Source organism: Sarcophilus harrisii, chromosome 3 (genome assembly GCF_902635505.1).
Source record: "Sarcophilus harrisii chromosome 3, mSarHar1.11, whole genome shotgun sequence".
Lineage (NCBI taxonomy): Eukaryota > Metazoa > Chordata > Mammalia > Dasyuromorphia > Dasyuridae > Sarcophilus > Sarcophilus harrisii.
The window spans coordinates 78,209,226-78,236,682 of NC_045428.1; the positions used below are offsets into that span (position 1 = coordinate 78,209,226).

The 27,457-nt window shown below is 34.5% G+C and overlaps 1 protein-coding gene and 1 long non-coding RNA gene across 2 annotated transcripts in view; one reads left to right on the forward strand and one right to left on the reverse strand.

The window, feature by feature from the left end:
* Positions 1-27,457, reverse strand: part of PARD3B (par-3 family cell polarity regulator beta) — a 740,364-nt gene that overhangs the window by 477,372 nt on the left and 235,535 nt on the right. The window contains exons 10-12 of the mRNA XM_031961171.1: positions 13,350-13,520; positions 8,278-8,407; positions 1,802-1,901 (exon numbers count right to left, since the gene is read on the reverse strand). Coding sequence (XP_031817031.1) covers positions 1,802-1,901; positions 8,278-8,407; positions 13,350-13,520 — 401 coding nt within the window. The remainder of the gene's footprint in view (positions 1-1,801; positions 1,902-8,277; positions 8,408-13,349; positions 13,521-27,457) is intronic.
* The window catches only part of LOC116422969, a 53,985-nt gene continuing 40,762 nt past the window's right edge, over positions 14,235-27,457 (forward strand). The window contains exon 1 of the long non-coding RNA XR_004233460.1: positions 14,235-14,577. This is a non-coding gene — a long non-coding RNA (uncharacterized LOC116422969). The remainder of the gene's footprint in view (positions 14,578-27,457) is intronic.

Below are 27,457 nucleotides of genomic sequence, written 5' to 3' on the forward strand. Positions count from 1 at the left end.
CTATAAAAATATAATTCTATATACAAGTATCAAAAATAATTCTAGATACAGGTGTCAATTATCATCACTCTAATCCATTGCAATAATCAAAATTAATCCTTCTTTGGTTTAGGTCTAAGAACTTAGATTAAGATTGAGAGAAAGAAATTGATTTGAGAAACATTTTGAAGGAAAAATAAAACAATTGTGAAATCCTCAGATACCACAGTATCCTTTCCACTGACATTCAAGCACATAGGGCTTGCTCTCAGCCAGAATATTCATGTATCAGTGAGTTTGTGAGGAAAGGAAGCAGTAGAGGTCTTAGGTTACAATGACCCTAATCAAGCAATATTTCTTTTCAGTTTAGTGACTCAGCATCATCCCTGAGGCAATTGCTCAATTCTATCTTAGGTTTTAGTCCTTAGGGGACCAAATATTATCTGCTTGGTTTATATCTCAATGGTTTTCAAGAAGATATTTATCTATACGGTTCATAGAGGGAAGCAGGCCATCAGTAAGATTAGAAGATAAGAAAGGGAGGTGGTTGAGATAAACTGACTTGAGACCAGTCTATAGTTCTTACTGAAAACAGATCTCCTAGAGTATTTTATTTATATAACATCCAGGGAAAGTACCTTCTTAGGCAGGCAAAATAGATGTTATTAGAGAGATAAATAAAAGACAATTCAAAATTTTTTGGCTTGGGTGAATGGCAAAATGGTGGCCTCTTTTACAGAAAGGAAGCTCTGGAAGGGGAATAATTTTGAAGTGGAAAGATAACTTTAACTTTGGGCATATTAAGTTTATGATAATAATGATCCATAATAATCACAAATGACTATTCATGTTTATATAAATGCTTTAAGGTTTACTACAACTTAATTGTGAGGGCGAATTTAGTTCATGAAACTATGATTGTGGACCATGAATACATTTTGAAAAGGGTAAGCTACAAAGAATGAATAGGAAATAAATATATATGAAACACCACTCTCTGATCTGGTTAGCTTGTAGAATACTGCAACTTCTGTTGCTGTCTTTTTGGTAAATTACATTAAAAAAAAACAGTAATAGAAATGACAATAGCACTGCTGAGATTAGAAAATTGAAGATAGTTTATAGGGTTATCTTGGGACATAGTATGGTATGAAATATGCAGTTTTTTAATAGCTATAATAAATACAGAAAATAGCAATGGGACAATTTAATGATTTTTTTAAACTCATCAGAAGGGGAAAAAAAATCTATGAATTCAACTAATCAAATGGTGTGTATGCTTAGTAAATCTCCCTTATGCTCTTGTGATTCTAAAAATTATTGATTTTTTTTAGTTTCTATTATAGAATGGATATAATATCGGGTATTCTTTTTAATATTTTTGGATTATATATGTCATTTCTTTAATTTTTAGGTTCCATTAACTCGCCTAGAATAGCTCTCTACTTTTAAAATACCCCATGGTCTTTATCAATTCAGAAAAAAACCAAAGAAATAAACTTTTGTTTCTAATAAGACTTTACATAAAACTTTTTCTCTTAATTTCTGCTACATACATCTTTAAAACTTAAAACATAAATGGAAGTGTAGTCTTGCTCTTGAATATTTTAGAAAGTACAAGGTGAACATTTATAATCTTATGCTTAACTATCATCCCATTAAAATTAGGGTATCTGAAAAAAATTGTTTGATAATGCGAAATCTTCATCAAGATGAAAGTAACAGGCATTGATATGAAATTATCTACCTATAAAAAGAGCAGTTACAGTGAAGTTACTTTTTTTTTTCCCTAAAGAAACCCCACCCACTATTTTATCCATACCTATGGTTATAATCTTCAAGGTCCAATTCCAGATTGGGATGTGGAGGTAGAGGTGGGGGGATGTCGCTCTCAGCCCAGTTAGCATTTGAGAGTAGCAGTTCTGGAAGCAGAAAATAGATGAAGTTATAGTAAACTGCAAGGAGATCCTTCCAACTCCTGTGCAAGCTCCAATTCATCTCAAAAACCCAATTTAAATTGAAATATAAACCAGTCTTGAAATGAAGATTACATCTAATCGAAAATGTATTTCCCCAGGATTCATAAAAGAGATAATGTAAGCATACACTTGCAGATGTAAACCTAAATTCCCTAATATATTTTTATACAGTTGACCAAGTAGTCCATGGCATTGGCAAACTGGGAAACAATGATGGGTTTATTCCAAGCACTAAGTGTGACTTGTTTGACTGAGGAAAATGAGGTCAATGGATCATGACTCAGTTTTCCTACTTATAAAAAGATAGCAAGTATAGACAGCCTTCTTAAAAGTCTTTTTAAAAAAATGTGCTAAATCAATTTTATATGCATATCTTTATCTATCTAAGGAAAGGGAGATGGAGAAAGAAAGAAAAGGAAAGAGAGAAAGAAAGAGAGAGAGAGAGAGAGAGAGAGAGAGAGAGAGAGAGAGAGAGAGAGAGAAAAGGAAGGAAGAAGGAAGGGAGGCAAGAAGGGAACGAAACTGATTCATATTGATTTGGAAATGCTTGTGTTTGTGAGAAGCTATCACATCCAAATGGATACAGACTTGGATAATAGGATAACAGGTCCATACCACCAGAAGCATCTCTGTAGTCAATGTTCTCATGGTTCCTTTGGATTCAGTCACTGGGGCTATAAATGTAAGTCACATGTTTGTTTCTGAACATAAAGATCTGCCTTCTCTTTGAGCTCCATGCCTCCCTCTTCTCCATCTTATTTCTTCTCCCTAGAAATTGTTGCTAACCAATCACTGCCCTGTACACATACAAAATCTCTAGAGTTTTCTCCAAAATAGCTGGTGCTATCCATTCTGGAAATCTGAGTCTCTGAAAGCAGGGCTATAAGCAAAACAATAGGTACATGGGAAACTTTGAAAGATGAAGCTCTTTTATATTCCTACCAATTTATTCCATAGGTACCTTCATCCATATTTATTTAATTCAGAAAATAATCTGGGGAGTTCAGGAGACTTTTTTAGTTATTGTGAAACCTCCAAAATGCTATATGATTACTAAAGATATTTTAGGAATGAGAAATTTGACAGTAATCTCAGTTTGTCCTCAGAGAACAGAACTATAAGTGACAAGAGGCTGCCTATATGATCCTGTACAAATCACTTAAGTTCCTTGGGTCCTAGTTTCTTTAGCTGTAAATAGGGGAGGAGTACAAAATGGCTTTAAGTTGTTATCAAGTAACAAATTTATATTTCAGAGCTCATCTAATCTAATTAGATGAGGAAACTGGAGCTTATGAATGTTAATTGATTTGTCCAAGGTCACAGAGTAGATCTGAACCCTGGTCCTTGATTTTAAACTCATTGTTCATTCTTGTGTATTAACAGAGCTATCCAAAATAGAAGGGATTCATTCCTTCAAGAGGTAGTCAAGTTCCCTCTATTTACAGGCCTTCAAGCAAAATTTAAGTTTTATTTTGCTGAATCACCTTACAACTCTGATTTTGCAATTCAGTATTAAAGCAGAAGGAAATTTTATTGTATTTTTTATTCCAGTGTTATTAAGTTCCACTGGGATCCACTGAACTACAATTTATTACAGTTAGGAATGCAGCTTCTCTGTTCCATGAGCACTACATCCCCCTACCTTTCTCTCTTCTCTTCCCTCTCTAGCCTCCTAGTTCTACTTTTCTGCTCAATTGTTACCTCTACTGGATGCTGGAATAAGAGACAATCTAATAGCCATTGTTATTTCCATTACTATTGTTTGTTGAGAAGCCTTGCTTTTGATGCATGGAGTTAACAATGTCCAGAACCATGACTCTGTCTCCTGTTATAAAGGCAGCAGTAGGGGTTTTCTGTTCTCTCTACTGTCTTGTTCTTCACCCTATCCCTAGCCCTCATACCCCCATCCCAGTGTCATCATGGAGGACTTATGTGCTCTAAACAGGTGATTAAAGGAGTGTTTAGACAACCCCATTCTTCATTTATTTGTGTGTCCTTTTAAGCAGTCCCAATATCTCAAATTTCCTCTTACATCCATTCCTCTTGGTTTGGGTAATCTAATAAAGTACTTATCTTCCTGGATTGGCTCTGAGAATCTCAAATTAGAAAGCTCTCTTTGGGCTATCCATTTAAAGCAAGGCATTTTTTCCTATAAAGAGAATGTCCTCGATCTACATTCTTTTCTCTGCTGTATACATCTCCAATTCAGGTTGTCTGCTTCACAAACTCAGTGAGTTACATTTGAGTAGGATGCAATAAACGAATAACTCTTATTGACTATAGTTTAACTCTGTTTAACAAATAAATTGGCTTCTCCTTCAAGCTGGTCAACCAGACCTGGTCATTTTCTTGCCTTTGGGCTGTTAATGTCCTCCTTTCTGCCTTTCTCTAAAACTCCTCCAATCTAGAACAAATTATTCTAAGACTCCAAAGATATGTACTTGACTTCCCTCTGTTATTAAATTAACTGTGTAGCCCAGAGCACCTTACTTCCTCTCTTTTCTGAACTTCAGTTCTGAGGTCTCTTCTGTGATTGATTTTTAATCTCACTTGTGCTAAATAGCTTCCTTTCTATTCCATCTCTGCAGCACTCCATGCTCAGTTCATATATCCTGGAATGATCAGGTTATCATTTAATATCTTTGAAGTTCTTTTATGATTGACACCTTTTTTCCCTACAAGGAAACTAAGATTATGAAACAATTCATTTGGAATACACAGGAGGGAGGAGTTTCTTTATATCCTCTGAGGGCTAACGTATCAAACTATTTTTGAACTAATAACTCTTTAGCATGAATTCTTTATAAATTCTTTCCCTATTATAACTGAAAAATTTTACATTTATAATTTCATTTGACCCTGTTAGCAAGTCTAAGAGATAAGTACTACAGATTTATTATCTCCATTTCACAGATGAGTATATTGACTAATTCGAGATCACAAAATAATTGTCAGAGCCTTATTACTAAACATTTCTCTTCAATCCAAATCCAATGCCCTTCTCAATATATGACACTGCCTCTCTTAAGTGAAAAACAGAGATCTCAGGAACAGGGATTAGAACATGATAAATTTTTAAAGAGGAAAAGGTTGAAAGAAACATAGGATAAGAGAAATAACATTGCTGAGGAAGAACAAAACAGATTGAGGAGTAACACTGGCAATCCTTGACAGCCAGCATAAAAGTAGCCTAGATTACCCTTTGGGTGCCCTTTCACCATCTCTAGACACAAAAGCTTATCTAGTGTGGATAATGTTCATTACCAGTACTCCAACATAAACATGAAATTTCTGGAACTATTATTTCTACAAATGGTAATTCTAAAAATATATATATTTTTTCTGTGTAACAGCTTGGCAGGGGGAAAAACTGGAGATCTGTGGGTGGTAAGTACTATTATTGCAAAAATAGATGGAACATAGCACATCAGCACTGGATTTGAATGTATCCCTTTTTAAAAAATATACACAGGAAATCAAAAAATGTAATGTTTTGATTATAACAGCTCTCCCTCTCCCCAATCTCTGGCCCTAGACATTACATTTCGTCAACCTAGGGTTATTTTCCTAAAGGAAATTCTTTTAAAAAAATTTAGCACTGATGAGCCAAATTTGTCAGTTTTGCTTTCACTGGGCCATTTATGATAGTATGTTGGGACTCTATAGTAGTAACTGATTTCTAAAATAAAGGAATTAAAATATTATCATTCTCATCTCTATGAATTTTTACAATATTTTGTTAGCAAAATGTTTTATATTCACTTTAAATTAAACTAGCAAGTCTATATAAATAACAAATTTCAACTAATAATCTAACAACTATATAATTCGATATGTTCAAATATTCTTAAGATTATGTTACACATATGCTCCAATTTTAATTGTAATATAATTTTAAGTGAATATTGGAATAGTTGTGAAGCAACTCTTTCATTCTTGAAATAAGAAATGAATGGAACTAAGCCCAAAAGGTTATAAAATTGTGCATACTCTTTGATCCAATAATAATAAAGCTGCACATGCCCTTTGATCCAATAATAATACTACTAGTCCTATATTCCAAAGTGATCTGAAACAGGGCAAAGGTACAAATATTTAAACAAAAATGTTTATAGTAGTTCTTTTTCTAGTGGCAAAGCATTAGAAATCAAAGGGATGTCCATCAGTTGGGGAATGACTAAACAAGCTATGGTATAAGATTGTGATGGAATATTTACTGTGTTATAAGAAATGACAAGCAGGGTGACTTTAGAAAAACTTGGGAAGACTTAAATGAACTAATGCAAAGTGAATAGAACCAGGAGAACATTGTACAATTAATAACTGTGAATGACCTAGCTATTCTCAGCAATACAATGATATAAGACAATTGCAAAGGACTAATGATGAAGCTTACAATCTCCTTCCAGAGAAAGAACTGATATTGAATGAACACAGACTGAAGCATGCTATTTTCCACTTTTTCTTTCTTTCTTTTCTTTAATTTGAGTCTTATACAAAATGACTAATATGGAAATATTTTACATAATTGCACATGTATAACCTATATCTGATTGATTACCATTTGATTACCATCTCAAGAAGGGCGGGAGGAGCATGAGGCATAGAGTGATAGAGATCAGAATTAAAACTAAATAAAAATGTTTAAAAAATTTTAAAAACTGAAATAAAAGATTGTCCTATTTATACCTACTAACAGTAATGTAACATTCCAATCAAGGGCAGAACTATACTTTGAAATATACTGATATACTAATGAACAGGAAGTTGTATCAAGTCACTTAAAACTTCATGGCTACATCATCATCATCATCATCACATTTATCTATTGCTTTAAGATTTGCAAAGTGCTTTACAAACATTTCATTTTATTAGACATAAAAACAATATTGACTGTACTTGGAATGACATGCAACTAATTTATACAATTTCTTTTTAAAGAGTATTATTGATATCTTTTATTTTTGATATCTCAGTAATTTCCTAATCTTTTCTTTATGTCCAAATTCTTCCTTGTAAAAAAAAGAAAAAGTTAAGAAAAATCAGGGAGCAAAATGATAATGATGGCACATATTACATTCTGCTCTCATAGTTTTCCACCATTACTGCAGGAATAAATGAAGTATATTTCATTATTTCTTCTTCTGATCAAAGTCTTATCATTATGACTGATATTATGATTGCATAATAATCAATGCATTCTATTCAGAGATCAAGGACAGTGACAATACAATGTTTAAACTACCATACATTCATCCTTATAATGATACTGTGACAGATAGGTGGAGATATCTAGAGCCATCTTTTCACTGTTGAGATATTTAGTTAGGCTTATATTCTATTGAAGTGAAGTCTATCTCAGAAGAAGTTCCTAGTTGAAAGATCAATGATCTGTGAACTCCAGATGGGGATGGGGAGATCTCACCGCAAAGTAGTTCCAGAAGAGTCCCATCCCACATATCCCAGGTCATTCTGATGGGAGTTAACTCAGGATCCCTAACAATTACTGTTCACATTTAGAAAAGACCAGTAATTTTTCCTAATATTATCAGATGACAGTGTTGAAGATAAGGTAACATAAAGCCTAGACTCTGGTATATAGCATAATCATGGACCTCCATCACCATTTTATAAATTGCATGGTTAGGAAAAATATGTCTGTATGACATTCATATGTATATATAATATATAATAGCAAAAGTTACTGTACCATCATATTACTGAAATAACAAACTCATTTCATCCCCATGAAATGTCCTCAGCTAATGGTATTTAGTATGCTTATCCTACAGTCTATCAGATATTTCTGAAACATGTTGCTAACATTTTATGCTTCACTACTGCTGGGCCATAAATCTTTGATGTTTGATAGTTAATCACATTTGATAATTGTCAACATTAAAAAGGTCTTTGGAAACCCAACATTGATGGCTTTGATTTTTCAATTCATAGTTTGTTTAATATCTAACCTCCCGTGTTTGGGGCAGCGAGTAAAAACTGTTACTTAAACTGGCATCGTTGCCAGGAATCTAATTCACAACTTCTGAGTCAGCTCTCCCACCCATCTCTGAATGTTCATGACTCAGAGTAACAGTCTGCACTTAGTTTAATTAACTGTTCTTTTTTTTTTAAGCTAAAAATATTAAAACCAAAAAAGTCTTCTCTTTCTCCCTTCCTCCCTCTTCCCTCCTCCTTCTGTCCCCCTCCCTTCCCTCCCTTTTCTCTTTCTTTTTCTTTCTCTTTCTCTCTCTCTCTCTCTCTCTCTCTCTCTCTCTCTCTCACTCACTCACTCTCACAGGAGAATACAAAAGAACCATACCTTTTTGTCTCTCCTGTGGGCTGTATGAGAGGAATGGATGTGGGCTGGGCTCTTGGCGTCTGGAGGTGGAAACAAAATGTTGACAGCTCTCAACAGAGGGCTTGGGAAAGAGCCCATAATCAGTACGCTCCTATAGAAAGGAGAAGGAAGAAGTTGTAATTTCCCCTGATATATACCGAGTTCATCAATCATAGCTAAGCTCAAACAGGGTCATCACCACCATTAAATCATATTCAATCAAGGAAAAGATTATGGAGAGTTTATTTTGCATTATTTTTTCTCAGCCATGGAATTTTTTTAAAGGCTTCCCAACAACCCCATCATTGCTGTGTGACAAAGGACCCTGAGGGTGGAATAGGGCAAAGGATTTTGAGACCTATCTCTAACACAGAAAGAGGATTAACTTTATTATGCCTTCTCCCCTCCTCCATTCAAAACTGGCTTTTTTCTTATTTTATTCCATCTGGGAGTGCAGCTTGTGGCAGTGTCAACACAAGACCCAGTGAATGCCAAGGGTGTTTCTCTGCCAGCCAGCTGGTCCCCCTCGTGCTCAGAGACCAAGTGCATATGCTTTAGGACAAGCTCAAACTAGAATATCTTTGGGACTCGAGAGCCCTGAGTACATCCCACTGCAAAAGTCTGGTCTTCTGGCTGGGCGTAAAAACAACCCGCTGCCAGACCTCCAGGCTGCTTGCTTTTCTTGTGGGAAATCTTTTCTTGCCACATCTTACCTTTTAAGTTAATTCTGACACTGCAAACAAATGCATATTTTACTCAGCTTCAGAGTGGACCAAATGGTATTTTGGTGTTTATATTCCACAGGTGTTCAGTAATTGGATGTTGCAGGTTATAAAGTGTTCTGTCCATTTTTTTTTTTTTTTTTTAGGACTGAGGCTTTGAGAATTGTGCTTTCTTTCAAGGAAGAAAATAATTTAGAAGCCATCTTGCCACTGATCCCTTGATCATTATTGAGAACAGAATGATGCCATCCAGAGAAACACAAATCAGAGTCTGGAGCCACTTTAATTCTGTAAATAGCATTTGGTCTCAAACAATACACTTGACTTACTTTTTCTTCCTTCTTTAGTAGTTCTCTGCTAGCTAATTTTTTTTATCTTTATGATTTCATCAGTGTGGAGAGCTCCCTAGTGTAGAAACTCCCTCCATTGATGCAGATGGCAACTCACCTGCAACTTATACTCTTAGTAACCTGAAGGCACTGAAAGATAATGTGAGTTAGAAATCATAACATATCTAAATTTGAATCTTTTTGCTTCTGAGAATATCTCCTATTTATAATTTTATATATATGCTTTATATATCTTACATATACATATTTAAATGTATATATATATATATTATATCTTGTATATACGCATGTTTATCTACCGTCTCCCCTGTTAGAAGGTGAGCCCGAGAAGGGCTTACCTTTCTTTGCATCCCCAGTTTTTAGCATAGTGTTTGGTATACAGTAACAGTTTAATAAAAGCCTGATGGCTGAAAAACTGAATCCTGTAAATGACTGAATCAGTCATTTATTACCTGTGCCAAGACAATTTACCTATTTGGTAAATTTGCTAACATTTTTTGTTCTTTCCTTGGGGAATAAACAGACAGCTATTGGGAATCAGTGTGGAAAGTCCTCCCAATTAAGCTATGATTCCATCCCCTAATCATGATCATGTCATCAATATGTGTCAATCAATCAATATTTATTAAGCAACTATTATGTGCCAGGTATTGTGCTAAGTGCCTACTATGTATCATTGACAGAGGTAGTTCATGAAATCAGCTTTTCTATCTGGCCCTTTATTCACTCTCCATAAGCATAAGAGGCAGTTAGAACATAGAGAAAAGGAGACAGTCTCAGAGTGAGGAAGTTTTGGATTTGAGACCTATATTTGATGCATATTGACAATGACTGGGCAAATCACATAATTCTTCAGTGACTCAGGGAACTCTCTAAAATGAAGATTGCTGTAAAACTGATGTTGCTCTGCATAGGTACAGGAAGTTACCTTATTGGAAACTCCTGACATGAATGAAATCATGTGTCTGATTTTCACAAAAAGTGATGTTTTCAGTAAAAAAGAATCCTTTTTAGGTTTTTGTTCAGATTGACCACATACTGTAGGCATCGAAAGACTGGCTCTGTATGTTGGCTAAACCAGCAGACAAGCTGCCCCTAAATTAAAGCTGGATCCCCAGTGGGAGAGGCAGGATTTGCTGTGCATAGCTCTGTGCTTTGAATTAACAGCGAGAAGAACAACAAGAAGGAAAAAAAACAATCCTGCTTTCCCAGCTCTTTGATAAATGACACAATCGATATCCCAACAACTGATCAGTAACCAGCCTAATTAAAGTATTCAGCCTGTAAAATAGAGCTGTCATGGAGGCCTCCATTAGTGTCCTGGCCAATAAAAAAAATAATGGATTTTTAAACATATTCTGCTTTCTACCAAGCTAGGCTGTCGCAGCAAGGAGGGAAGTGTTTTGGGGAAGGGGAAAAAATAAAGCAGGTCATAACCCATTTTTTTTTTTTACCAAGTCTCCAGCCTCAAATGGAATTACAATTGAACTTGAAGTTCATCCTTGGGGGGGGGGGGGGGGGGGGGGAAATATTTCTGTTTAAAATGATTTTGATTCAATCAAGAGCTCATTATGTATTCTTCATGAGGCACTCATCAGAACTGTTTACATGTCTTGTATATCTGGGTAACGTGGAGGAGAAAAGTCCCAACAACTCTATATTTTGACTTTTTCATAAATAGTTTCTTAAATTTTTTATATGAATAAAATGTTCAATTACCATTTTGGTGTTCATGTCAAATCTAACTAATTGATTTCCCTAAACATGTGAAGTGCATCAAGACATTTTTTGGGTTTGCATATACTTAAAAAAATCATACCTAAGCACGATGGCTGGCCCAAGAGGATACAATATAGTGGATTACCACTGAGCTCTGAGCTCGCTTTGACTTGGAAAAGTGTAGATTTGGGGGATAAAACATTGGAGATTTAAAAAAAAATAATAATCCCATGATGCACATGAAGCTGGCATATTGATATTTTTAAAAATCCTCTTTAATCTGCACTGAGACCACACTGATTCCCAATAGCAGAGACCAAGCTGTCTGTTTATTCCCTAAGGAAAGAACAAAAAATATTAGCAAGTCTAAAAACACATCTTGGAAAAATAATTCATAAAAATCTGCTTTTCCCTTCTCTTGTCATTTCTCTTTTTCTGATTGATCCCCTGGTGATCTGTTCTGAGATGTAATTTCCCAATATGGGTCATGAGCGAAGTGTTAAGTACTTGATTTTCTTGAACTCTCTCCCAACCCACCCAAGAGTGTAAGAATTGGAATGAAAACATTTGCCACAAAAGGAAAGACAAACAGCAAATTTGGGCCAAGATGCTTAATACTAAATCACTGTCCACTGATAAGAACAATGTAGAGAAAAAACATGGAGGTAGGTTAGAGGGGGCAGAGAGGCAACTGCTTTTGAGCTGTGGCTTATGCACTTTCACCCTCCAGAGAAAATAAAATCGCTGTATTCCAAATCAAGGAGAAAAACTGAATTTGAATAAAGCAAACTTTTGCAATTGAAAGGACTATATAATTATTATACCCAAATATAGAGCAAGTAGAGTTTTTTCTCTGTAGAGTCTAATTTAATGAAATGAGTTGTATAGCCTATTACTACTTTCTTTGCCTGTCTTACTCCTTTGATGAAGAATGCCTCAAATGAAGCTTGGGGTCTCACATTTTCACTATTTTTAAAGTGGAGAATGTCAAGGAAGAATGTTCAATTCTTTTCAACTAGAGCACCTGTTCCACTTTATCCTAGTTTATGTTAAATGTACCTATTGTATTACAGAAGCATTTCTAGTCCTTTGAGAATTTACTTCCAAGAAAAACTTTAAAATGCTGATTTTTTCCTTTAACTCTTCTTAATGCCTAATTTTCTCTTTTCCCCTTCTTTCTTTACAAGTTCAGTTGTATCTAATATTTATGAATATTTTATGCCTAAGCATATTTGAATGAAAATGTAGCTTATATTAAGAAGAAAGGCACAAAAGCAGATAGCTTTATGTGATAAAATATTCCAGCAAAAAAAAAAAAGGTTTTTGTTTCTGTAACAACATGTGTAATTAAGTCCCAAGCAACACACTCTGAGGAGCAAGATTTAAATTTGTTCATTCACAGGTCCACATGACCCATTTCAATCCTCACAAAAATTTAGAATAGAGGATGCAAATTTGTTGCAGGTATGTATAGATTTCTATAATTTGATATATCATTTTTAGATTATGTTTACTACAGACTTAGTTATGTACGTTTGTCATGGAAAGAGAATGTTGGTAAATCAACATAAGAATGTTTATTAACTAGTATTCAGCCTCAGAAATTATTTCTAAAATAACAGAAAATAAAAACAGCCTTTCATATTTTGCATTTCACTCTTTAAAGGGCAAAAAGATAAAAATGGGTGAAAAACACATAGATTTGGGAGTCAGGAAGCTGGCTTTGAAACTAACAACCTGTGTGATCTAATATAAGTTTCTTGAGTCCTAGTATCCTTATTTGTGAAATGAGAAGGTTTGACTAGATGACCTCTATTATTCTACTATGCAAATAATTAATCTTGCTAATTTTAATCACAATACATAGCCATATTTATTTTTCCTCCTCCTTTATAGCAAAAGAAAATTAGGAGAGTGTGTGCATGCATACATATATGTATATGTTCATGGTGCATATGTATTTGTAAAGTTTAGACAATGAGAATTCTATCTACAATTCTTATGATGGAATCATAGGATTAGTAAAGAAAAGGATCATATTGGTTATCTAATCTAATTACAGAATGAAGCAAATGAGGCAAAAAGAAGCTTAGCCAGGTACTCAAAGTCACAAAGCTAGTAAGTAATAGAATTAAAGTTCAAAATTTCATTTTGAGACTACAAATACATTTTCCCCCTACTCTGTCATGATTCCTCAAAATTTTGATATAATTTGGCTTTCCATTTTGAGTAATTTCTTCCAGGAGATGTGTTCTTTAATCACCTCTGTCTGTCTGTCTAATCGTCTCAGAATCACTAGTTGGATCATCCCTCGGATGTTCCCTTCCATAGACATGGATCTTCTAAGAGTCTCCATAGCTTCATGGTTGGACTTGCCCAAAAGAGATTCTCCATTCACTGCAATCAGCTGGTCATTTATTCGTAAGCGCCCATCCTAAAACAAAACAAAACAATAGTATGATAATTACAAACCAGTGTTTAATTCCATTAAGAATTTATTAAATGCTTACTATGTGCAAATCACAAGTATGATAGTAGATTTTGAAGGCTGAATTGAAAGCCAGCAACATCTGGCTTCAAATGCCACTTATGACTGACTCATCATGATTATGTGATACTGGTACAAACTCTAAGCCACAGATGTAAAACTCAAATAAAAACAGATCCCTTCATATTGCATATTGACTTAGAAAAGCACAAATTAACATTATCTATATTGCATTATCTCTTTGTTTACTTTTGTCATCTAATTCCCAATTATAATTTAATCTGGTTCAGGCTATGCTTTGGAGTATTGTGGACTGCATGCTGCCTGGAATGTGATTGATAGCCATGCTCTAGGAAACTCCTCTAAGACCAAAATATTGAAAAGGAGGTTTGTCCATCTGGTGTTTCTTTTGAAGTACTTCAGTTCTGCTATGCTCATAGGCACAGTGACTTCTCTCATAAAGGCATGTTGCGCTGGGTGATTCTGTGTCATTATCATGTCGGTTCCTCCTTAATAGGCGGCTCCTTCACCTGGAAGAAGGTCATCTATCTGAGAGCCAGTGTGCCTTTAGAAGGGGCTGGTGAACAGCTGATAAGGTGTTTGCTGTCCAATAACTCTAGAAGAAATGCCAGGAGCAGAAAAGAGATCTATTTATGACGTTTGTAGATCTGTTAAAAGGCTTTGATACTGTCAGTTCTGAGGGCTTATGGAAAATTGTGTCAAAATTTGGTTGCCCAGAGAAATTCATCATAATACATCAATTTCATGACATCATACTTGCCTGAGTACTAGATAACAGACAATGTTCTCATACTTTCCCAATCACCCAAATTGAAATAAGGCTGTGTGCTTGTTCCCATGCTTTTTTAGCATGATTTTTTCAGCCATGTAGTCAACCACCTTTAATGAGGATGAACATGGTATCAATATCAACTACTACAAAGATGGTAATTTCTTCATCTTGAAAAGACTACAAGCCAAAATGAAAACAGAGGGAGTGCTGGTACATGATTTTTTTGTTTATAGATAATTGTGCATAAAGGCAGACTCTGAAGCTGACATGCAACAAAGTATGGGTCGATTCTTTGTTGCTTGTGCTTAATTTGGCTTAACAATTAACACTAAGAAAACATAGGTACTCCATCAGCCAGCATTACATCATCCATATGTAGAACTATTGGTTATAGCAAATGGAGAAATTTTGAATGTGCTATGAATAAGGTCATTTACCTTGGCAGTATACTTTCCAGCTATGTACACATTGATAATGAGGTATAGCTAGAAAGCCAGATTGTGGAAGGCCTTAAATTTCAGATTAAGGAGTTTGTATTTTATTATAGGCATATAGGGGAGACTAAAGAGTTTTGAGAAATGCTTATGAGAAATGACATAGTCAAACTTGTACATTTTAACAATAATATACTATATGAAGGCACTTAGATTACACTCACACACATGTACATACAGATATAGACATTCACATCTGTAAGTATATGTGTACCTATATTTGTATCTATATATCTTCTGAACTTAACAAACTTAACAAAAATCAAATAAAATGAGTATTTCTATATACATACCATAGGAATAATAACACCTATCTTCCAGTGTTACTGTGAAAATCAAATGAGATAATATCTGTATAGGCTTAGCAGAGTTCCTAGCAAGTATGTGTGTATATATATACACACACACATATATGTGTGTATACACATATATGTACATGCATATGTATGTATTTATACATTTATATGTATTTATATTTGTATATACACACATTCTATTATTATTATTATAATATTATTATTATTACATTAGAACAGAAAAAGATGACATATGAAACTGTACTATGTCTCCATTAAGACAGTATAGATTTCCTTTAAATAAATAAATATTTAAACTCAACATGTAATTTTGTAGATGTAAAATTTCTGGCTTGTTTTTCTGGCCTTTCTTATTTTTTGTTTTATATATTAAAAAAAGTCAATTACCTTCTTTTATTTCTATAGTATCTTCATAATGTGTGTGTATAGATATATTGACACGAGTGACTCCCCCCTCACTCTGTTCTACTGGTAGCAAAGGAGGAGAGGAGATGAAGGGTTATTCCCAGGCTTCAGGTTAGCAAATCTTAAGGCTTCAATCACTGAGAGAATATTGAAAGTTCTGAGAAGTGGGCAATGAAACTGAATTAATATGATAAGTAGCATAGGATATGAGGATATGGCTTGGGCAAGGAAATGCAGAGAGAAATGGGGTAGTGGAACCATGATATTGGTTCATTTTCTCCCCATAAACTGCTATCAGGATTAAGAAATCTGGACAGGTTATAACCACCTTTTGTGGGTCTAACACCTAAAATTATAAGATGCATGCTGCCACTCACAAAAGGGGAGGTATTAGGAGATAGTTGTAGTTGATTCTTTGGAATCTAATCAGAATTCGGCACAATTCTCTTAGTGATCCTTAGCACTGGAGAAAATACATAACCAGTGGGGTAGGTGTGAGACTACTGGCTCTTGGGTCCTCAAGATCAAATGTGGTTAGGCACTTGGCAAGCAGCCATCCCTTGTGGTTAAACATGCATGCTATTCCAGAATAATGTAGCCTTTTAATACAGATTATCATGGCTGGCATATTACTGACTCACAAAAGAACGGCTCTGAGATCATATATTAGGTTGTCATTTTTATTATAAGGTTGTGTTCACAGACCATCTGATCAAAGATTTAAATCTGCTGGGGTTTCAGAGACTATCTAGTAGATCTCTTGATTTTGTAAGATCAAATGAAATTAATTATAATATGCTCAGCCCACTGCCTAGTAAATAACAGGTACAAATGCCTATTCCTTCCCCTTCTCTCACAATTAAGAAATCAAGGACCCACAAGACTTGAACCCATATTCTCTGACACCAGAACTCTTTCAATTGTTGTCAGTCCACTAGGAAATATGACATACACACACACACACACACTCTCAAATACACATACAACATCAAAGACATGAGGCACTAAATAATTTTAGAGAGAGGTACTTAATAAATCCTTCAGAAAATCCATGGAAGATATAAGCAAAATTCTTCTTCCATAATAGATTATATTCAAACAGAGATTATATGACATTTCTTCAATGGGTTTTCATGTATGTCCCTTAGTCAATGGGCATTTATTAAATGCCCATTATATGCCCCTATGATAAACTCTGGGGATAGCAGAAAATGTCAAAAAATAATCCCAGCCCTCAAAGAGATCACAATCAAATGCGGGAGACAATAAAAAACCAAATATTTACAGATGAACTATATTACGATTGAGGATATATTAGTTTAAATTAACAGAGAAAAACTACTAGAATTAAGGTTTGGGGAAGGTTTCTTATGGAAGATGAGATTTTAATTGGATTTAAAGGAAGCCAGGGAGGTGAGCAATCAGAGCAGAAGAGGGAAGAACATTCCAAATATGGGGGACAGCCAAAAAGAATCCCCCAAAAGGAGAGATGGAGTTTCTCGTTCATGGAATAATTAGTGGGCAGTAAGGTGTAAGACTAGAAAATTGGAAAAGGGTTGAGTTATGAAAACCTTTAAACATCAAGGGAAGGATTTTGTACTTGATCCTGGAGGCAAGTAGAGCCTTTGGTAGCCACTGAATCTAACGTGGCATCTGGAATGTCATCCACACCTCTATTCTCTTTCACTGAAAGAGCTGGCTCATTCATTGCCAATTGGCCAGCACACTGGGAGATTAATTGATTTGTTTTTTTCCTCAGAGTCTATGGGAATGAGGAGGCAGTCATAGATACCATCATGGCTCCTATGCCTCTCCCCAGGATCCTAGTGTGGGGTGTGTGTGTGTGTGTGTGTGTGTGTATGTATATATATATGCAGAAGGAAATATACTCTTATTTGTCCCAACTGTAGCTATGAACTCCCCACTGGTGTGTTTCCCAACACCTTGTCTATTGTATTCTGCTGCCTCTCCATTTAAAAAGTCAGAACAAATTGTGCATGTGGTAGCATTGATGGGGAGGGGTAGGCTGTGATCCTTAAAACAGACAGACATTATTAGTCCTATTTACAGATAACAAAATAGACACATGGAGGTAAAGTAATTTAGAAAAGCTTATATAGTGAGCCAATGACAAAAACAGGGCTAGACCTCAAATGTCTTGAGTTAGTGAATACCTGTGTTTCGTAACTAAAAAACCCCAAAGGTTAATATTCAACAGTTGCAAATTATTGATTGAATATTGAATTTTAGAAAATAAATGATTCTTTCACAGACAGGAGAAAGCATCTACACCAATGACAGACATTTTCACATAGCCCTCATCTCAGTCTAAATGGGGACCCTTGAAAGCCTGTGATAATGTTCATAAATGGTGAATAATATAGCTGTAGCAGATTGCTGGAGGGAGTTTCCTTACAGACACTAGTGCCTAGAAAATGAATGGGGAGGGGTACCACAGAAAGGGGTAATGTTAATGTCCTGGTGCTGGGGTGCTGAAGGAGCCATCAATTGGTTATTTATTTACTGATAGACCCCAGAGCCATCTTAAGGAATACATTAACTGTTTTATGTAACTGAAGTAATATCATAACCACAGAAGCATATCACATCAGAGGCATGTGTTGTTTAAATGGAATGTTTTAATATAACTTAATGTTCCCTCCTCTCCTCTGCCCTCCCCTCCACCAAAGAAGAACTGGATATGAGAGACTCAGAGGGACATCTAAGCCAAGATAAAGCTATTCATTTCCATTGTTTCATTTTGGTTAAGTGTGAAGGAATATCTTTAGGGCACTAGGACCAGAGAGGCAAAAGAATTCTGCCATTCTCATGCTTTTAGTTATGAGATTCTCCAAATGAAATGAGAAACAGCTCAAAAAGTTATCCCTTACTATAAACTCATTACTGTTTATCATAAAATGATTTCTTTCACAAAAGCTATTGAATATTTTCATTTGCAGATATAGTCTAAGGCGGTTGCCTGAATATTCAAGTACACAGACTAGGATAAGCTCTATTCAGGTTCAGTGTAAAACAAAAAGCTTGAGTCACCCAGAGCAGCTGGAATTTTTTTTTAAAAAGGTGTTCACATTCTTTGCAAGGGTCACCAGAAAGTTGGGGTATGAGGAAGAGCCAGCTACTACTGTTTTCTGACTTTGGTCTGCTGTCATAGTTGCAATATTATTTTGTCCTTTGAAATGTAAATGATGGTTTTTCTTATGTACTGGTACCACACTATACTGTCCCTTCTGGGGAATTGTAGAATAGAAGAATAGAATCTGAGAAGCAGAAGCAGCCATAGAGAGTCTATAACTTTTCATTTTACTAAGAAGGAATTGAGGTTCAAATGGATTTAAGTGATTTGTCCAAGGTCACAGTCTAATTGGCCATAAGGAGAATCAAGGGCTCATGATTACAGATTAGTAATCTTTCTGCAAAATGAATCAGAACAATTCATTCTACTAAAAATGGTGAACTTTTAAAGATAAGTTCATAATGTTTTACTTTTATATCACTTTCATTTCTAATATAGCTATATCTGTCATCTCTCTTGGAATTGACCCCTTTCTTCTTTTAACAGTTAAGCAAAAACAAATGAGTCTGAGAACGTATGCACAAAATGCTGTCTCTTTCTGCCAAGAGAAATGAGGTGTGTTTTATTGTTTTTTCTATTAGCTCAATTAATTGGTTTTTCAGTTGGCCCTATTCAACAAACTTTAGTGGCTCTTTATTACCTCCAGTATTAAATATAGAATCCTTGGTTTGGATTTCAGATCTCTTCATAACTTGCACACTTTCTACCTTTCCAGTCTTTCTTCATCTTACTTCCTTTTACATATGACAACAGCTTCCTTGGTATTCTTATTTTGAATATATTCACTGATTGCCCACATCTCCAGAATTCTCTCCCTCTTCATCTCTACCTCCTAAATTCACCATATTCCTTCAAATTTCAGGTGAAGTTCTTTCTTTTAGAAGCTTTTCCCGATTCTCCATGATCTTAATGCCTTTCTTCTGAGATTATATCCAATTTAGCAGCTGTCTCTGTCTTTCTCATTCTGTGTGTGTGTCTATCACTGTTTGTGTCTATTTGTCTCTGTGTCTCTGCCTCTGTCTCTCTCTATCTATGTCTCTCTCTGTCTCTGTTTCTATCAAGAAAAAAGAATGTGTACATAATTATTTGAATACTGGTGGCTGAATATTAGAATGTGAAGTCCTTGAGAGCAGAAATTGATTTTTTTTGCCTTTGTTTGCATATACAGTGCTAAAACATCTAATAAATGTTAGTTGACTTTGACTCCAAGATTGACTTCCATTTAAATTTTTCATTTATCCAGCCACTGTATATATTGTTCTTGTAATTCTATTTATTTTATTCTGTATCAATCGAAATAAAATTTCCCTTGTTTCTCTTATTTCCTCACATTATCTTTTCTTACTGAAGAATAACCACTGCATTAGTATACTATGCTTGGTTTTGTTATTCCCCAAAAGAGAAGCACACACTGTTTTCAGTTCTTTGCAACCATAAGTAGTTGGTTTGCAACCATAAAAACCAGTAGCTGATGAGCACAAAGAAATGAATGTATATATTTTTAATTAAAGTACAATAAATAATTTTATTTATATATTTTGTTTTTACACCATCTAGATTTCTCACTCTCTTCCTTCACTTCTCCCTTCCTGAAAGCCATTCTGTACAACAGACGCTTTCAAAAAAAGAGAAAGAGAAAAAAAATCACCAAATCAAAAGAAAAATATCTGACTATATATATTATGGGAAACGCATGGAAAAAATCTGACTCGCTCTGTGTACATATATAATGTATAAACGAGTTCTTGTAGAAGTATATACATATATGCATATAATGTACATATATATGTGTGTGCATGCATATGTATGAATATGTATTTCATGCCTATGGAACTCCTACTCTTCCAAAGGAAGGTGTGTGTGTGTGTGTGTGTGTGTGTGTGTGTGTGTGTGTGTGTATGTGTGTGTGTGGTTCTTCTCATATTTTTTGGGGGGATCAAACTTGCTTTTTTGCAATTTTGCTATATTCTTATTTGTTTATTTTTTGTTGGTGGTTGTTTTTCACACTTAAACCTATATGTTATATTATATAATATATATATTATATAAATATTATATGGGTTCATTTTGTTTCATTTCACATTAAATCTTTTCATAATTCTCTATATTCATTACGTTTATCATTCTTATTGCACAGTAAAATCATATTATATTCACTTTCCACAATTGGTTTAGTTATTTCCTAATCAATAGATATCTACTCTCCAACTTCCCCTCACCAATTCTTTGTTATTAGAAAAGTGATGCTACAAATATTGGATGTGTCAATGACTTTGGAATATATACCTAGCAATAATTTCTTTGGGTATGAACATTCTAGTTATTTAATTTATATATTTCCCAAGTTGATGTCAGAATAATCTTACAAATTCACAGCTCTCCCAACAGTTCATTAGTCTAATGTCTATCTGTCCACAATCTTTCCAACAATTACCATTTCCATCTTTTGACACCCTGGTCAATATACAAGGCACAAAGTGAAAACTCAGGGTTGTTTTTTCATATTTCTCTTATTAGTAATTTGCAGAATTCCTTCCTGTGGCTATTTATAGTTCCTAATCTTTTTTAAAATACTTCTTTATTGAAGAATAGTTTTGGGGCTTATATATTTCTGTATTGCTTCTCTATCTTGGATATTAAACTTTTTTTAGAGATATCTGATAAAAAGTTTTTTCCCCATTCAACTATTTTCCTTCTTATACTAGATGCTTTAATTTTGTTTGTGCAAAAAATTTCTTATAATCAAAATCAAGTATTTTATCTTTTGTGATTATTTATATCCTTATTTCATTGAAAATTTATCTTTTACCCACAGATAAAGGCATATGATCTACTTCTTTTTTATAGTATGATATTTAACATTCTGGTTCTGCATCCACTTCACATTTAGTGTGGATTACTCACTTTTGTTGCAACTGGTGGTGAAAGTTTATGAAGTTCAGACAACTACTTAGAAGAGATGATGCATTATCACTCTCTTAGATAAGAAAATTTTACAGAAAACGGGGGATGAGAAAGGGGGAGGCATGATGGAAATATAGGAAGGAAGATAAAAAAGCAACAGGGGAATAGAACAAGGCAGAAAAGGGAGGGGAGAAATCTGGTTTAAAATGAATCTGATCCAATCAAGAGTTCATTATGCATGCTTCATAAGGTACTCATCAAAACTGTTTATAATCTCTTTGCTTTAGAATGATATAAAAATATATGTATTTTGACTATGAAAAGTAGCCTGTTCTGTTTTTATTTTTTGCTATTGTCTTCATGTTCAAATAATTACTTTAGTTTGACTAACAAATCCCACTAATTGATTTTGCATAAGTAAACTCAAGTATCTGAGGATATTGTCTGGTAATTCAGGATACCTTTTTTTTTTTTTTTTTTTAATTTCAATTTAGGGCAGTGGTGGAAGTGGTCCCAAAGTAATAATGAACTAAGATGGTTTTGTGAAGCAACTCCAATAGTACACCCTTATCTTCTAGTTTCAGTAACCTTCCCTATTTTCATTCACTCTCCCCAAAAGTCCTTATTTACCATGCTCATTTTTTCTAATTTTCACCAGCCACCCCTTTCCAAGGAAAAACAAGGAAGTAGAACAAGTCAGCAAGAAAAAAAAGGGAAAAAAAAATTATTTTTCCTAAAAAGTTTTAGGACTACTATTCCAAGAGAGTAAGGGTGATTTAGATTTATCTCCAGTTTAGTCAGATAGCCTCCCATTTGATCTACACTAATACTGATCTTGGTTCATAATTACACAACAAAATTCAAATGGCAATGCAAGATACCATTAAAAGCACAATAAAGGAAAAATAAAGAAAAAAGCCCAATGGGACAAGAAACAGGAAAAGCAAGAATAAACATTAGAGAGCAGGGTTGGACTTGTAGAGGCATCAGGGTGTTGAATCTTCATGTTGCAAAGACTGATATCAACTTCTATCTTTGCATTTTCCTTAAATTAATCCTCAGGAAGGGATAAGAAAGTAATCTGATCCTGACTAAGAATCATCATAATTCAATTCTAAGAAAATATGAAGAAGCAGAGAAAGGGAATTGGGGGGTAGGATAGAAAGAGGTGAGTGAAATTAACCGGAGAGGGGGAAAAGAGAGGAAAGAAAAGGTGGGGAGAGAGAGAAAGGGAGACAGAAAAAGGTGAGAAAAGGGAGGAGGGAGAAAGAGACAGAGGGGAGGGAAGAAGAGAAAGTATTGTCAAAGGAAAAAAGAGAAATTTTAAAAGACGAATTTCTAAAACAAGGAGAGGAAAAAGGTAAGGCATTAAAAGACTAGAATTAAGGCTACTCATATTGTTAAATTTATTATATGAATTGTTCATATTTACCCTAAGTTAGTGAGAGGTATAATTACCTCTACGTTATTCAGCAAAATGTAGATCAGCTTTCCTTCTAAACCTAATCAAATTTCAACTAACATGAATGAGACTGTTCTTTTCCATGGGAATTGTAGGAAAGCAGCAAGATTTGTGAGCCTTTAAAAATGTCCTCCCCAAACATTTATATGTTTACAATGCCTTAGTATCTTTAGGGCACAATCTCATAGTCTCTGTTAATACAGCGCCTTGTGCCTATGTCTATACCAAGCCAAATATATATAAGAAAAGGGAAATAAATTTTTTTTTACAACCAGCTAGATGTATATCTGAATAACTGGATAGAATGTTCCCATTTTCCTCCAGATAATTTGGTAAGCTGTAAACATAGCTTGGAAGTTGGTTTTTCTTATAATGAAAGAATTATTAAAATTATCAGACTGCATATAATAATACCTCACATTCATATGGCACATTAAGGTTTACAAAACACTTTCGTCACAATAACCCTATAAGGCAAATAGGACAAGAATTATTATTCCCATCTTTCATATGAAGAAACAGGCCCATAGAGGTTAAATGACTTGTCCAGATGAATAAAGTTCATGTCAGAGACAGGATATAAAATTAACTTTTCTGGCTTCAAATTCAGTATCTACAGATGAGGAAGAAGTACTCCCAAGATTACTGTGGTCACTCATTCACACAGTGTATACGTTTAGTTTTCAAAAGCATTTACTGGAATCTTAAAAATCAATAAATCCTACTCAATTCAAAACCTATTTCTTTCTGCCGTTGACCTTAACTCTTTGCTCTACTATTGACCAACTTTGGGATATTAGCTAAATCAATTACTCTTTTAAGACCTTATTTCTATATAGTAAGCTAGTAAAATGCAGTTTATTTATTTGGCATCATCTGGAGATGAGGAGGTGTATATATAGAGATTAAATGTTCAGAAAAATAAAAATTTTCCATTTTGAAGTCAAAAACTTTATCTTAACAATTTTGGTAGAAATCTTTCTAAAATGTATGACAGATCCTTTGGCCTCTTTAATAAAAAAGGTAATGCTATATATGCATTGCCTTTCTCTTTATCAAATCAAAAAAAGTGATTTTACTCCATCTCATGTTCCCCAGTATATTGCTCCCTCCTCAATAATTTCAATCTTTCCCTTTTTTACTGACAGCTTTCTTGCTGTCTACAAACACCCCTATGTCTACCAAATCTATCCATCCCTACTAGCTATTAGCTTTCCTTTCCTGGCTAAATTCCTAGAGAAAGCTATCCACAATTAGTTCTTCTTCTTTTTTTTCCTCTCATCCCACTCCAAAAACGCTATACTTTGGCTTTCAGCCCATTATTGACCTGAAACTGCTCTTTCCAAATATACCAATGATCTCTTAATCACCTATTAGAGTAACCTTTTAAAATTTTCATTGAGGTGGTATCCACTAAACGAAGGTATATCTCGAAGATGTGTCCTGAGTGACTTTTCTCTTCTCCCTCTGAATTGTTTAATTTGGTGATTTCATTAAATTGAATGGATTCAATTATCATGTCTTTACATATATTTCCTTACCTCTAATTTTGTGAATCCAACTCTCTAGCAGACATTTTCAAACAAGTATTCTGTAATATCTTAACATCTTTAACATGTCCAAAACTGATTTCATACTTACCCTCCCCAATATCACCACCCAAATTTTTCCCTATTCTGAATTTTCTCAGTCCTGACAAGGGTACTACTATTCTTCAAGATAGGTTTTCTCCCGGAAATTGAGAAGTCATCCTTATCTTTTCACTTTCATCCCCTGTATCCAATTTATTGACATGGCCTATTAATTCTACCTTTATAGAATTAATTATATATGCCCAATTCTCTCATTTGATACTGCCTAAATACTGGTATAGAGCCTCATTACCTCATTCTTTGATTATTGTAATAAATTTCTGGTTGGTCTTCCATAATAGTACATGAATGTAATGGAATATTATTGTTCTATAACAAATGATGAGTTGATTTCAGAAAAACCTGGAAAGACTTACATGAAATGATGCTGAGTGAAGTGAGCAGAACCAGGAGAACATTGTGCACAGTAATGTCAAGATTATGTGATATCAATTATGACAGATTTAGCTGTTCTCAGTAATGTGACAAGACAATTCCAGTAGACTTGTGATGAAAAATGACATTTTTCATCCAGAGAGAGAACTATGGAAATTGATGCTGATCAAAACATACTATTTTTACCTGTTTGTTTGCTTTTCCTTTCTTATGGATTTTTCCCGATTGGTATGATTTTTCTTTCACAATAGGAAATATATGGAAATATGTTTAAAATGATTGTACATATATAACCTATACCAGATTGCTTTCTGTCATGGGAAGAGGAGAAGCAAAGGACAGTAAACTCCAGTAGTTCCCTATAATCTCTAAAATCATATAGAATATACTTTGCTTTTCTTCTCCTCATAACTTGACCCCTCTCTACCTTACTAGCCTTCTTACAACTTTATGCACTTCTAATCCCCCCATACTACATACTTTTCAATCCAGGGACACTGACCTCCATGTTCCTCTTTATATCATATACTACATCTTCCATTTCTATGCATTTTCCTTGGCTGACTCCTATGCCTGAAACTCTTTTCTTCCTCATTTTTGCCTCCTGGCTTCCTTCAGTTGTAAGCTAAAATCCTACCTCCTGAAAAAAGCTTTTCCCCTAATGTTAAGACTTCCTACCTGATATTATTTCCAAATTTTCCTGTACATATATCTTGTTTGTACATAATTGTATGCATGATTTCCTTCCTATTAGACTGGGAACTTCTTGACAATGGTGTCCATTTCTGGTTTTATTTGTAACCCCAGCACTTAACAATGTGCTTGGCACCTTAATAAAGGTTTATTGATGATTTGATTCTTCACTAACACAGTCACCACCTTAATTCTGGCCTGCATTGCTTCTTACCTGGTCTATAACAATAACTCCCTAATTGAATCTTCTCTTCCTCTCTAACCCATCCTCTATAAAATTGCCAAACTGATATTTCCAATGTACAAGTTTGATCAAGGCAAACCACTTCTCAATAAACTAGGATCCTTATTACCTTTTAGGATCAACTATAAACTCCTTTGGCTCCTAGCTGATATTTTACTTACCTTCATGCACAATTTAATCCAGATAAATTGTGTTCATACATGCTATTCCAAAACCCATCTATATATGCCCTTTTACAGGCTTTTCTTCCTTTCTGGAATGCACTCTCTTGCCACCTCTGCTTCTTAGATCTCCTTTGTTGAGTGTTTTTTTTTTTTTCAGTCATGTCCAACTTACCATGACTAGTTTATTCAGTACAAAACCTAAAAGACAATAAGAAACTAACTAATCTTTTAGTTAGTTTGGGTTTTTCTTGGCAAAAATACTAAAGGGGTTTGTCATTTCCTTCTCCCTCTCGTTTTATAGATGAGGAAACTGAAGCAAATGGAGTTAAGTGACTTGAGCAGGGTTGCATACCTACTAAGTGTTTAAAGCTTGATTTAAACTCGTGATGAGAAGGTTTCCTGACTCTAGGCACAGCACTCTGGGTACTATGACACCACCTTAGATCCTCTAGTTTCCTTCAAAATTCAGCTCAAATGCTACCTTCTATAAGAGGAATCCTATCGTAAACCCACAGCAGATATTGGAGTGTCTATTCTTCCCATACTCCCAACTTATTTGAGATTTATTTTGCATACAAACTTTATATGAATTTATAACCTGTGTGTTGTCTCTCCTGATACGAGTACCTTCAAGGCAATGGTTGTTTCATGTTTGCCTTTGTATCTGCTGATCAAACACACAGTAGGTGCTTAATAAATGTGTTCTAGTAGACTGATCTTAGATGATATAGATATCAATTAATAGATACCTAATTTCACGAATGAATGCAGATGAAAAGAGAAAGAGAGAGAGAGAGAGAGAGAGAGAGAGAGAGAGAGAGAGAGAGAGAAAGAAACCAGTTGGTAAAAATGAACTGAAACAACGGCAGAATATTTTCACATATTTTAGTTGATTAAAAAATATAATTCACACTTATATAAGCAGTTTGAAAATCACTTTGTATGCATGTTTGCATTTTATTAATAACTTATTTTTAAAAGATAAGGTTCTTATTCTGCACAATTATAAATATAGGCTCAGTTCCTATTTTTTTCATTGTTCACAAAATGCTTCCTCTCTTCTGTCTTTGGCAAACTGGAGCAAGACTTTTAAATGGTTGATTTGTATTTGTTCATGAGGCTGGACAAGGAAGAATGTAGAATAAAGATAGCTTAAGGACCAAGTTACAAGGTAACAGTTCTCACAGACTGAATCTGAGAGAGATTAGTTGGTTTCTTATTGTCTTTTAGGTTTTGTACTGAATAAAGAAGCATGATTAGAACTTTATTCTGAGGAGTTCTGGCTC